The 15,445-nt window shown below is 51.3% G+C and overlaps 1 protein-coding gene across 2 annotated transcripts in view; it reads right to left on the reverse strand.

Moving 5' to 3' along the window:
- Window positions 1-6,925: 6,925 nt before the first annotated feature.
- The window catches only part of GLTP (glycolipid transfer protein), a 42,304-nt gene continuing 33,784 nt past the window's right edge, over window positions 6,926-15,445 (reverse strand). For both annotated transcript variants that reach the window (XM_076056613.1, XM_076056614.1), the window contains exons 5-6: window positions 15,285-15,435; window positions 6,926-11,616 (exon numbers count right to left, since the gene is read on the reverse strand). In XM_076056613.1, coding sequence (XP_075912728.1) covers window positions 11,434-11,616; window positions 15,285-15,435 — 334 coding nt within the window. In that variant the 3' untranslated portion in view covers window positions 6,926-11,433. The remainder of the gene's footprint in view (window positions 11,617-15,284; window positions 15,436-15,445) is intronic.

A 15,445-nucleotide genomic window follows, 5' to 3' on the forward strand; every position in this document is an offset into this window, starting at 1 on the left:
CACCACAACCATCACCACCACTACTACCACCACCACAATCACCACTACCACTACCACCATCACCACCACTACTACCACCACTACCACCACTACCACCACCACTACCACCACAATCACTACAACCATCACCACCACTACCACCACCACGACCACCACAATCACCACTACCACCACAATCACCACAACCATCACCACCACTACTACCACCACCACAATCACCACAACCACTACTACCACCACCACCACTACTACCACCACTACTACCACCATCACCACCACTACCACCACCACAATCACCACCACCACTACCACCACCACTACCACCACTACCACCACAATCACCATAACCATCACCACCACTACAACCACCACCACCACAATCACCACTACCACCACAATCACCACAACCATCACCACCACTACTACCACCACCACAATCACCACTACCACTACCACCATCACCACCACTACTACCACCACTACCACCACTACCACCACCACTACCACCACAATCACTACAACCATCACCACCACTACCACCACCACGACCACCACAATCACCACTACCACCACAATCACCACAACCATCACCACCACTACTACCACCACCACAATCACCACTACCACTACCACCATCACCACCACTACCACCACCACCACCACAATCACCACTACCACTACCACCACCACTGCCACCACCAGAATCACCACAACGATCACCACCACCACCACAATCACCACAATCACCACAACCATCATCACCACCAACACCAGTGACGATTGTCTGAACCGGTTCTGGGCCTCCCCTAGGTCAACTCAGCCTCAAATGAGTACCTGGTGCGGTGTGTAAACATCGCCACTGGGGAGACAAAGGCGGTCGGGCGTGGTGCTGGCCACCCACCCCCTCGTGTACCGTGCCGGCCTTCATAGGTGCTCGCTAACAGCACTTGCCCCTACAGTCTGTTAAGGCTATTTGGGGGAGCTTTGTCTGTGTGTACATCATAGGTGGTGCTACTCGCTACTAGCAGCACTTGCCCCTACAGCCCTGCTAGAGGCTACCTGGGGGAGCTTTGTCTGCGTGTGTACATCATAGGTGGTGCTACTCGCTCGCCAACAGCACTTGCCCCTACAGCCCTGCTAGAGGCTACCTAGGGGAGCTTTGTCTGTGTGTGTGCATCATAGGTGGTGCTACTCGCTCGCTAACAGCACTTGCCCCTGCAGCCCTGCTAGAGGCTACCTAGGGGAGCTTTGTCTGTGTGTGTGCATCATAGGTGGTGCTACTCGCTCGCCAACAGCACTTGCCCCTACAGCCCTGCTAGAGGCTACCTGGGGGATCTTTGTCTGTGTGTGTACATCATAGGTGGTGCTACTCGCTCGCCAACAGCACTTGCCCCTACAGCCCTGCTAGAGGCTACCTAGGGGAGCTTTGTCTGTGTGTGTGCATCATAGGTGGTGCTACTCGCTCGCTAACAGCACTTGCCCCTGCAGCGCTGCTAGAGGCTACCTGGGGGAGCTTTGTCTGTACCTGTGTGTCGCTCGTCACGATTCAGTGAGTCACAGCGTCCACTGGGCTCGCTGAACACGCACCTGGAATGGTCACCGCGCTCACAGCAACGTATTGTGCTCACTTTCAGTTGCTAGGAAGACTCAAACACTCACTAATACACTCACTCACACACTCACTAATACACTCACTAATACACTCACTAATACACTCACTCATACACTCACTCATACACTCACTCACTCACCACTCACACTCAAAAACTCACTAATACACTCACTCACTAATACACTCACGCACACACTCACTCACACTCACTAATACACTCACTCACACACTCACTAATACACTAATACACTCACTAATACACTCACTCATACACTCACTCATACACTCACTCACACACTCACTCACTAATACACTCACTCACTCACACACTCATACACACACTCACACACTCACACATACACTCACTCATACACTCATACACTCACACACTCACTCATACACTCATTAATACACTCAAATACTCACTCACTCATACACTCACACACTCATACACACACTCACACATACACTCACACATACACTCACTCATACACTCACTCATACACTCATACACTCACTCACACACTTACTCATACACTCACTAATACACTCACACACTCACTAATACACTCACTCACACACTCACTCATACACTCACTCACTAATACACTCATACACACACTCACTCACACACTCACTCACACACTCACTCATACACTCACTAACTCACACACTCACTCACTAATACACTAACTCATACACTCACTCATACACTCACTCACTCATACACTCACTCACTCATACACTCATACATTCACTCACACACTCATACACTCACACATACACTCACTCACACACTCACTAATACACTCACTCATACACTCACTCATACACTCATACACTCACTCACACTCAAACACTCACTAATACACTCACTCACTCATACACTCACTCATACACTCATACACTCACACACTCACTCACTCATACACTCACTCACACACTCACTCATGCACTCACTCACTCATACACTCACTCACACTCAAATACTCACTCACTCACACACTCACTAATACACTCACTCACACTCAAATACCCACTCACTAATACACTCACTCACACTCACTCATACACTCACACATACATTCATACACTCACTCATACACTCACTAATAAACTCACTCACTCATACACTCACTCACACACTCACTAATACACTCACTCACTCACACACTCACTCACACACTCACTAATACACTCACTCACTCACACACTCATACACTCACTAATACACTCACACACACTCACTCACACACTCATACACTCACTAATACACTCATACACTCACACACTCATACACTCACTCATACACTCACTCACTCACGCACTCACTCACAAACTCACTCACTCATACACTCATACACTCACTCATACACTCACTCATACAAACACTTATACACTCATACACTCACTCACTCATACACTCACTCACTAATACACTCATACACACACTCACACACTCACTCACACGCTCACTCATACACTCACTCACTCACACACTCACACTCAAACACTCACTCATACACTCACTCACTCATACACTCACTCACTCACTCAAATACTCACTGATACACACCCTCACTCATACACTCACTCATACACTCACTCACATACTCACTCACACACTGACTCATACACTCACTCACTCATACACTCACTCACGCACTCATACACTCACACACACACTCACACACTCACTCACACGCTCACTCATACACTCATACACTCACTCACTCACACACTCACACTCAAACACTCACTCATACACTCACTCACTCATACACTCACTCACTCAAACACTCACTCACTCACACACTCACACTCAAACACTCACTCATACACTCACTCACTCAAACACTCACTCACTCACACACTCACACTCAAACACTCACTCATACACTCACTCACTCATACACTCACTCACTCAAACACTCACTGATACACACCCTCACTCATACTCACTCATACACTCACTCACACACTCACTCACACACTGACTCATACACTCACTCACTCACTCATACACTCACTCACACACTCATACACTCACACACACACTCACACACTCACTCACACGCTCACTCATAGACTCACTCACTCATACACTCACTCACCCACACACTCACACTCAAACACTCACTCATACACTCACTCACTCATACACTCACTCACTCACTCAAACACTCACTCATACACACCCTCACTCATACACTCACTCATACACTCACTCACACACTCACTCACTCACACACTGACTCATACACTCACTCACTCACTCATACACTCACTCACACACTCATACACTCACACACACACTCACACACTCACTCACACACTCACTCATACACTCACTTACACACTCAAACACTCACTCACTCATACACTCACTCACACACTCATACACTCACTCACTCTCACACACACTCACTCATACACTTACTCACTCACTCATATACTCACTCACACACTCATACACTCGCTCATTCACACATACACTCACACACTTACTCACACACTCACTCACCCACTCATACACTCACTCACTCATACACTCACTCTCCCACTCACTCACTCACACACTTACACACTCACTCATACACTCATGCACTCACTCGCCCACTCACTCATACACTCACTCACACACTCACTCCAACACTCACTCACTCATACACTCACACACACACTCACTCACACACTCACTCACACACTCACTCATACACTCACACACTCACAAACTCACTCACACACTCACTCATACACTCACTCACTCATACACTCACTCACTCACACACTCACTCACACACTCACTCATACACTCACTCACTCACACACTCACACACTCATTCACACACTCACTCACTCACACTCACACACTCACTCACACAGTCACTCACACTCACTCACTCACACACTCACTAACACACTCACACACTCACTCACACACACTCACTCACACTCACTCACACACTCACTCACCCACTCACACACTCATACACTCACCCATCCATCCATCCACCCACTCACTCATCCACCTACCCACTCATTCACTCACCCACTCACTCACTCATCCACCCACTCACCCACTTACCCACTCACTCACTTACCTACCCGCTCACTCACTTACCCACCCAGTCACCCATCCACCCACCCACCCACTCACCCATCCATCCATCCACCCACTCATTCACTCACCCACTCACTCACTCACCCCCCACTCACTCACTCACTCACCCACTCACTCACTCACCCACTCACTCACCCACCCACTCACTCACCCACTCACTCACTCACCCACTCACTCACCCACTCACCCACTCACTCACCCACTCACTCACCCACTCACTCACCCACCCACTCAATCACCCACTCACTCAGCCACCCACTCACCCAGCCACTCACCCACTCACCCACCCACCGACTCACCAATCCACTCACCCACCGACTCACCAATCCACTCACACACTCACCAATCCACCCACTCACTCACTCACCCACTCACCCACCCACTCACCCACTCACCCACTCACTCACTCACCGACTCACTCACTCACCCACCCACTCACCCACTCACTCACTCACCCACCCACTCACCCACTCACTCACTCACTCACCCACCCACTCACCCACTCACTCACCCACCCACTCACCCATCCACCCACCCACCCACTCACCCATCAATCCATCCACCCACTCATCACTCACCCACTCACTCACTCACCCCCCACTCACTCACTCACTCACCCACTCACTCACTCACCCACTCACTCACCCACTCACTCACTCACTCACCCACTCACTCACTCACCCACTCACTCACCCACTCACTCACTCACCCACTCACTCACCCACTCACTCACTCACCCACTCACTCACCCACTCACTCACCCACCCATTCAATCACCCACTCACTCAGCCACCCACTCACCCAGCCACTCACCCACCCACCGACTCACCAATCCACTCACCCACCGACTCACCAATCCACTCACACACTCACCAATCCACCCACTCACTCACTCACCCACTCACCCACCCACTCACCCACTCACTCACTCACCGACTCACTCACTCACCCACCCACTCACCCACTCACTCACACACTCACCAATCCACCCACTCACTCACTCACCCACTCACCCACCCACTCACCCACTCACTCACCCACCCACTCACCCACTCACTCACTCACCCACCCACTCACCCACTCACCCACCCACTCAATCACCCACTCACTCACCCACCCACCCACTCACCCACCCACTCACCCACTCACCCACCCACCCACTCACTCACCCACCCACCTATCCAGCCACTCACCCACCCACCGACTCACCAATCTACTCACCCACTCACCAATCCACCCACTCACCCACTCACTCACTCACCCACTCACCCACCCACTCACCCACCCACTCACTCACTCACCGACTCACTCACCCACTCACTCACTCACCCACCCACTCACTCACCGACTCACTCACTCACCCACCCACTCAATCACCCACCCACCCATTTACTCACCCACCCACTCACCCACTCATTTGAGGCTGAGTCGACCTAGGGGAGGCCCAGGACCGGTTCAGAGAATCGTCACTGGCGGTGTTGGCCGTGAGCAGGAATCGAACCCGGGTCGCCGGGTTCATAGCGCAGCGTAGCGCTAACCACTGCACCACCGCTCCCCAACACACACACGTGTACACACACACACACGTGTACGCACACACACACGTGTACGTACACACACGTGTACGCACACACACGTGTACACACACACACACGTGTACGCACACACACGTGTACGCACACACACGTGTACGCACACACACGTGTACACACACACACGTACACACACGTGTATACACACGTGTATACACACTCACGTGTGTACATACACACACGTGTGTATACACACACGTGTACACACACGCGCGTGTACACACACGCGCGTGTACACACACGCGCGTGTACACACACATACACGTATACACACATACACACGTGTATACACACTCACGTGTGTACACACACACGTGTACACACACACACGTGTACACACACACACGTGTACACACACGTACACACACGTGTACACACACACACAGTGTACACACACACAGTGTACACACACACACGTGTACACACACACACACGTGTACACACACACACACGTGTACACACACACACACACGTGTACACACACACGTGTACACACACGTGTACACACACACACACACGTGTACACACACGTGTACACACACACACGTGTACACACACACACGTGTACACACACGCACGATTGAGCGACATCATCAATTTGATTTGAAAATATCATTATTACAACAATCATCATTATTATTATTAAAATAGACCTCGTGCTGGCCATGAGTAACGGTAGTCACGAACCGCAGACGCCCCGGGACAAGAATGGAGCGAGTCGCTTAGTCGGCACGTACAGGTCACAAGACTACTCAACCGATTGCCTGTGTCGGGGTGGTGGTGGTAGTAGTGGTGATAGTAGTGGTGGTGGTGGTGGTAGTGGTGGTGGTAGTGGTGGTAGTAGTAGTGGGGGTGGTAGTGGTGGTAGTAGTAGTGGTGGTAGTGGTAGTAGTAGTGGGGGTAGTAGTGGTGGTGGTAGTAGTAGTGGGGGTAGTAGTGGTAGTAGTAGTGGTGGTAGTAGTAGTGGTGGTGTAGTAGTGGTGGTGGTAGTGGTGGTAGTAGTAGTAGTGGTGGTAGTAGTGGTAGTAGTAGTGGTAGTAGTAGTGGTAGTAGTAGCGGTAGTAGTAGTGTAGTAGTAGTGGCAGTAGTAGTGTAGTAGTGGTAGTAGTACTGTAGTAGTGGTAGTAGTGGCAGTGTAGTAGTGGAAGTAGTAGTAGTGGTAGCGGTGGTAGTAGTAGTGTAGTAGCAGTATTGTAGTAGTGTAGTGGTAGTAGTAGTAGCGGTGGTAGTAGTGTAGTAGTAGTGTAGTAGTGGTAGTAGTGGTAGCGGTGGTAGTAGTAATAGTGTAGTAGTAGTGTAGTAGTAGTAGTGTAGTAGTGGTGCAGTAGTAGTAGTGTAGTAGTAGTAGTGTGGTAGTAGTAGTGTAATAGGAGTGTAATAGTAGTGTAATAGTAGTGATAGTGGTAGTAGTGTAATAGTAGTGATAGTAGTAGTGTAGTAGTAGTGATAGTGGTAGTGTAGTATTAGTGTAGTAGTAGTGTGATAGTGGTAGTTGTGTAATAGTAGTGTAGTAGTAATGTAATAGTAGTGATAGTAGTAGTAGTGTAGTAGTGATAGTGGTAGTAGTAGTGTAGTAGTAGTGATAGTGGTAGTAGTGTAATAGTGTAGTAGTAGTGTAATAGTAGTAGTGTAATAGTAGTGTAGTAGTAGTGTAGTAATAGTGTAGTAGCAGTGTAATAGTGTAATAGTAGTGTAATAGTAGTGATAGTAGTAATAGTGGCAGCGTCATCAACCAACATCCACAACACGCAGGCCTTCCGTGTTGACTTCAGATGGCGTCAGATTCATCTTCTGCGTCGTCAAAACCACCACCACCACCACCACCACAACCACCACCACCACAACCACCACCACCACAACCAGCACCACCACCACAACCACCACCACAACCACCACAACCACAACCACCACCACCACAACCACCACCACACCCACCACCACCACCATAACCACCACCACAACCACCACCACAACCACCACCACAACCACCACCACCACAACCACCACCACAACCACCACCACCACCACCACCACAACCACCACCACCACCACCTCCACCACCACCACCACAACCACCACCACCACCACCACCACAACCACCACAACAACCACCACCACCACAACCACCACCACAACCACCACAACCACAACCACCACCACCACAACTACCACCACCACAACCACCACCACAACCACCACCACCACCACAACCACCACCACCACCACCACCACAACCACCACCACTACAACCACCACAACCACCACCACAACCACCACCACCTCCACCACAACCACCACCACAACCAGCACCACCACCACAACCACCACCACCACAACCACCACCACCACCACCTCCACCACCACAACCCCGGACACAGCCAGCCTGGGGTCAGGGTGGCCTCGTGAGCCGGTCGGCTTGGTCGACCGCAAACCACGCCGGGCAATTAACGTCAAATTTTTTTGGTATAATTTTTTTCTTGCTTACTTTTACTCAGCCGGGGCAAAAGCAAATGATAGCTGGTCAGCCATCGTCATTGTCGTCGCGTGGAATTGTGTAGTAGCAGCAGCCTAATATTGACTCGAAACGCACGTTTATAGAGGCCCACAGAGACCCATAGAGGCCCATAGAGACCCACAGAGACCCATAGAGACCCACAGAGACCCACAGAGACCCACACAGACCCATAGAGACCCACAGAAACCCACAGAGACCCACAGAGACCCACACAGACCCATAGAGACCCACAGAAACCCACAGAGACCCACAGAGACCCACACAGACCCATAGAGACCCACAGAGACCCACAGAGACCCACAGAGACCCACAGAGACCCACAGAGACCCATACAGACCCATACAGACCCACAGAGACCCACAGAGACCCATAGAGACCCACAGAGACTCAGAGACCCACAGAGACCCACAGAAACCCACAGAGACCCATACAGACCCACAGAGACCCACAGAGACCCACAGAGACCCATACAGACCCACAGAGACCCACAGAGACCCACAGAGACCCACAGAGACCCACAGAGACCCACAGAGACCCATACAGACCCATACAGACCCACAGAGACCCACAGAGACCCACAGAGACTCAGAGACCCACAGAACCCCACAGAGACCCACAGAAACCCAAAGAGACCCACACAGACCCACAGAGACCCATACAGACCCACAGAAACCCAAAGAGACCCACAGAGACCCACAGAGACCCATAGAGACCCACAGAAACCCACAGAATCCCATACTAAAACTAACTATTGTTTATTTTACTGGATGTAAGGTCCCACCATTGAGCTGCTATGTAGCTATTTGTGTAGCTGTAGCTAGGCTGTGTGTATGCTGTGTGTGTATGCTGTGTGTCTATGCTGTGTGTATGCTGTGTGTGTATGCTGTGTGTCTATGCTGTGTGTCTATGCTGTGTCTGTATGCTGTGTGTGTATGCTGTGTGTATGCAGTGTGTATGCTGTGTGTGTATGTGTGTGTATGCTGTGTGTGTATGCCGTGTGTGTATGCCATGTGTGTATGCTGTGTGTGTACGCTGTGTGTATGCTGTGTATGTATGCTGTGTGTCTACACTGTGTGTGTATGCTGTGTGTATGCTGTGTCTATGCTGTGTGTATGCTGTGTGTGTATGCTGTGTGTGTATACTGTGTGTATGCTGTGTGTATGCTGTGTGTGTATGCTGTGTGTATGTGTGTGTATGCCGTGTGTGTATGCTGTGTGTATGCTGTGTGTATGCTGTGTGTGTATGCTGTGTGTCTACACTGTGTGTACGCTGTGTGTGTACGCTGTGTGTGTACGCTGTGTGTATGCTGTGTGTGTACGCTGTGTGTGTACGCTGTGTGTGTGCTGTGTGTGTATGCTATGTGTGTATGCTGTGTGTGTATGCTGTGTGTCTATGCTGTGTGTCTATGCTGTGTCTGTATGCTGTGTGTCTACACTGTGTGTACGCTGTGTGTGTACGCTGTGTGTGTACGCTGTGTGTATGCTGTGTGTGTACACTGTGTGTATGCTGTGTGTGTATGCTGTGTGTGTATGCTGTGTGTGTATGCTGTGTGTGTATGCTGTGTGTGTATGCTGTGTGTCTACACTGTGTGTACGCTGTGTGTGTATGCTGTGTGTCTACACTGTGTGTATGCTGTGTGTGTACGCTGTGTGTGTACGCTGTGTCTACGCTGTGTGTGTACGCTGTGTGTGTATGCTGTGTGTCTACACTGTGTGTACGCTGTGTGTATGCTGTGTGTGCACGCTGTGTGTATGCTGTGTGTGCACGCTGTGTGTACGCTGTGTGTCTACGCTGTGTGTGTGTACGCTGTGTGTGTACGCTGTGTGTGTGTACGCTGTGTGTGTACGCTGTGTGTGTGTACGCTGTGTGTACGCTGTGTGTGTGTACGCTGTGTGTGTACTCTGTGTGTGTGTATGCTGTGTGTGTACTCTGTGTGTGTGTACGCTGTGTGTGTACGCTGTGTGTGTGTACGCTGTGTGTACGCTGTGTGTGTACGCTGTGTGTGTGTATGCTGTGTTTGTACTCTGTGTGTGTGTACGCTGTGTGTGTACGCTGTGTGTGTGTACGCTGTGTGTACGCTGTGTGTGTACGCTGTGTGTGTGTATGCTGTGTGTGTACGCTGTGTGTGTGTACGCTGTGTGTGTGTACGCTGTGTGTGTACGCTGTGTGTATGCTGTGTGTATGCTGTGTCTATGCTGTGTAGTCTAGCTCCGCCCCCAGCTCATCGTAGAGGCGGTAGATGGCGTCCACGTGCGGGGTGAAGTTTCTCAGGAACAGGGCGATCTGTTGTGTGTGTGTACGCTGTGTGTGTGTACGCTGTGTGTGTGTATGCTGTGTGTATGCTGTGTGTATGCTGTGTGTGTGCACGCTGTGTGTGTGTATGCTGTGTGTCTACGCTGTGTAGTCTAGCTCCGCCCCCAGCTCATCGTAGAGGCGGTAGATGGCGTCCACGTGCGGGGTGAAGTTTCGCAGGAACAGGGCGATCTGTTGTGTGTGTGTACGCTGTGTGTGTGTACGCTGTGTGTGTGTATGCTGTGTGTATGCTGTGTGTATGCTGTGTGTGTGTACGCTGTGTGTGTGTACGCTGTGTCTACGCTGTGTAGTCTAGCTCCGCCCCCAGCTCATCGTAGAGGCGGTAGATGGCGTCCACGTGCGGGGTGAAGTTTCGCAGGAACAGGGCGATCTGCTCCAGGCAGAGTTCTTCGGGCACGGCTGCACCCTTGGACAGAGCCCGCAGGAAATCTGAGCGGTACGGAGCGCCGTGCACGGCCGCCTGCAGCACACACGGACACGCGCGGATAGACACGTGCACACAGACACACACACAGACACACAGACATAGACACATACATAGACACGTGCACACAGACACACACACAGACATAGACACACACACAGACACACACAGACACACACGCACACAGACATAGACACATACATAGACACACAGACACACACAGACACACACAGACATAGACACACACACAGACACACATAGACATAGACACACACACAGGCATAGACACATACATAGACACACACACAGACACACACAGACACACACAGACATAGACACACACACAGACACACACAGACATAGACACACACACAGGCATAGACACACACACAGACATAGACACACACACAGACATAGACACACACACAGACATAGACACACACACAGACATAGACACACACACACATAGACACACACACAGACACACACATAGACACACACGCAGACATAGACACACACACAGACACACACAGACATAGACACACACACACATAGACACACACAGACACACACATACATAGACACACACAGACATAGACACACAGACATAGACACACACAGACACGTACACACAGATACAGACACACACAGAAACATACACACAGACACACACAGATATAGACACACACACAGACACATGGACACATACACACAGACACACACAGACATAGACACACATACACAGACGCACACACACAGACACACACACAGACACATACACACAGACACGTACACACAGACACACACAGACATATACACATACACACAGACACACACAGACACACACAGACATAGACACATACACATAGACACATACACACAGACACACACAGACATACACACAGACATAGACACATACACACAGACACACACAGACACATATACACACAGACACATACACACATACACACGGACACATACATACAGACACACAACCACACATGCAGGTACAGACACCTGTACAGACACAAACACACAGACACACACAGACACACACAGACACATACACACAGACACACATAGACACACACGCAGGCACAGACACACACAGACACACACAGACACACACAGACATAGACACTTAGACACATACACACAGACATAGACACATACACACAGACACACACAGACACACATAGACACACACAGACACAAACAGACACACACAGACACACACTGACACACATAGACACACACACACAGACACACACAGACACACACGCAGGCACAGACACACATAGACACACATAAACACACACAGACACACACAGACACACACAGACACATACACACAGACACACATAGACACACACAGACACACATAGACACACACAGACACACGCAGGCACAGATACTTGTACCTGCTTGTGTGAGTAAGCGAGTGAATGAGCGACTGACTGAGCGACTGAGTGACTGACTGAGCGACTGAGTGACTGACTGAGCGACTGAGCGACTTAGTGAGCGACTGACTGAGCGACTGACTGAGCGAGTGACTGAGCGACTGACTGAGTGACTGAGTGACTGAGTGAGCGACTGACTGAGTGACTGACTGAGCGAGCGACTGAGCGAGAGACTGAGCCACTGACTGAGCGACTGACTGAGCGACTGACTGAGCGACTGAGCGAGCAACTGACTGAGCGAGTGACTGACTGAGCGACTGACTGAGCGACTGACTGAGTGACTGAGTGACTGACTGAGCGACTGACTGAGCGACTGAGTGACTGACTGAGCGACTGAGCGACTTAGTGAGCGACTGACTGAGCGACTGACTGAGCGAGTGACTGAGCGACTGACTGAGTGACTGAGTGACTGAGTGAGCGACTGACTGAGTGACTGACTGAGCGAGCGACTGAGCGAGAGACTGAGCCACTGACTGAGCGACTGACTGAGCGACTGACTGAGCGACTGAGCGAGCAACTGACTGAGCGAGCGACTGACTGAGCGACTGACTGACTGACTGACTGAGCGACTGACTGAGCGACTGACTGAGCGACTGACTAAGCGACTGACTGAGCGAGCGACTGAGCGACTGACTGGGCGACTGACTGAGCGACTGACTGGGCGACTGACTGAGCGACTGAGTGACTGGCTGAGCGACTGAACGACTGACTGAGCGACTGACTGGCTGAGCGACTGACTGAGCGAGCGACTGAGCGACTGAGTGACTGGCTGAGCGACTGACTGAGCGACTGACTGAGCGACTGAGCGACTGACTGACTGACTGAGCGACTGACTGAGCGAGCGACTGACTGAGCGACTGAGTGACTGACTGAGTTACTGACTGAGCGACTGACTGAGAGACTGACTGACTGAGTGAGCGACTGACTGAGCGACTGACTGAGCGACTGAGCGACTGACTGACTGACTGACTGAGAGACTGACTGACTGACTTAGCGACTGACTGAGCGACTGACTGAGCGACTGACTGACTGAGCGAATGACTGAGCGAGCGACTGACTGAGCGACTGACTGAGCGACTGACTGAGCGACTGACTGACTGAGCGACTGACTGACTGACTGACTGAGTGACTCACGGAGAAGACCCCCCTCACGAGCCACCCGTGATATCTCCGCAGTGACGCTGTGTAGGCCAGCGACTGACTGAGAGACTGACTGAACGACTGACTGACTGAGTGACTGAGTGAGTGACTGACTGAGCGACTGACTGACTGAGAGACTGACTGAGCGACTGACTGAGCGAATGACTGAGTGAGTGACTCACGGAGAAGACCCCCCTCACGAGCCACCTGTGATATCTCCGCAGTGACGCTGCGTAGGCCAGCAACTGACTGACTGACTGAGTGAGCGACTGACTGAGAGACTGACTGAGCAAGCGACTGACTGACTGAGAGACTGACTGAGTGACTGACTGAGCGACTGACTGAGCGAATGACTGAGCGAGCGACTGACTGACTGAGCGACTGACTGAGAGACTGACTGACTGAGAGACTGACTGTGTGACTGACTGACTGAGAGACAGACTGACTGACGGACCGAGCGACTGACTGACTGACTGACTGAGAGACTGACTCAAGGAGAAGACCCCCCTCACGAGCCACCCGTGATATCCCCGCAGTGACGCTGTGTAGGCCAGCGACTGACTGAGAGACTGACTGACTGAGTGACTGACTGACTGACTGAGAGACTGACTCACAGAGAAGACCCCCCTCACGAGCCACCCGTGATATCTCCGCAGTGACGCTGTGTAGGCCAGCGACTGACTGAGTGACTGAGCGACTGACTGAGTGACTGACTGACTGACTGAGCGACTCACAGAGAAGACCCCCCTCACAAGCCACCCGTGATATCTCCGCAGTGACGCTGTGTAGGCCAGCGACTGACTGAGCGACTGACTGAGCGACTGACTGACTGACTGACTGTAAGTGACTCACAGAGAAGACCCCCCTCACGAGCCACCCGTGATATCTCCGCAGTGACGCTGTGTAGGCCAGCGACTGACTGAGTGACTGAGAGACTGACTGACTGAGAGACTGACTGAGAGACTGACTCACAGAGAAGACCCCCCTCACGAGCCACCCGTGATATCTCCGCAGTGACGCTGTGTAGGCCAGCGACTGACTGAGCGACTGACTGACTGACTGACTGAGAGACTGACTGAGAGACTGACTGAGTAAGTGACTCACAGAGAAGACCCCCCTCACGAGCCACCCGTGATATCTCCGCAGTGACGCTGTGTAGGCCAGGGTGGCGTTGACCGTCATGTGGTTTGGGTGCCGCTCGTCGCGAACTCCGTCCACCAAACTCTGCAGCAGCGTCTGGATGAAGCGGAGACCCCTGGAGGGAG

Source organism: Petromyzon marinus, chromosome 77 (genome assembly GCF_048934315.1).
Source record: "Petromyzon marinus isolate PM22_M1 ecotype Great Lakes invasive population chromosome 77, UKy_Petmar_22M1.pri1.0, whole genome shotgun sequence".
Lineage (NCBI taxonomy): Eukaryota > Metazoa > Chordata > Hyperoartia > Petromyzontiformes > Petromyzontidae > Petromyzon > Petromyzon marinus.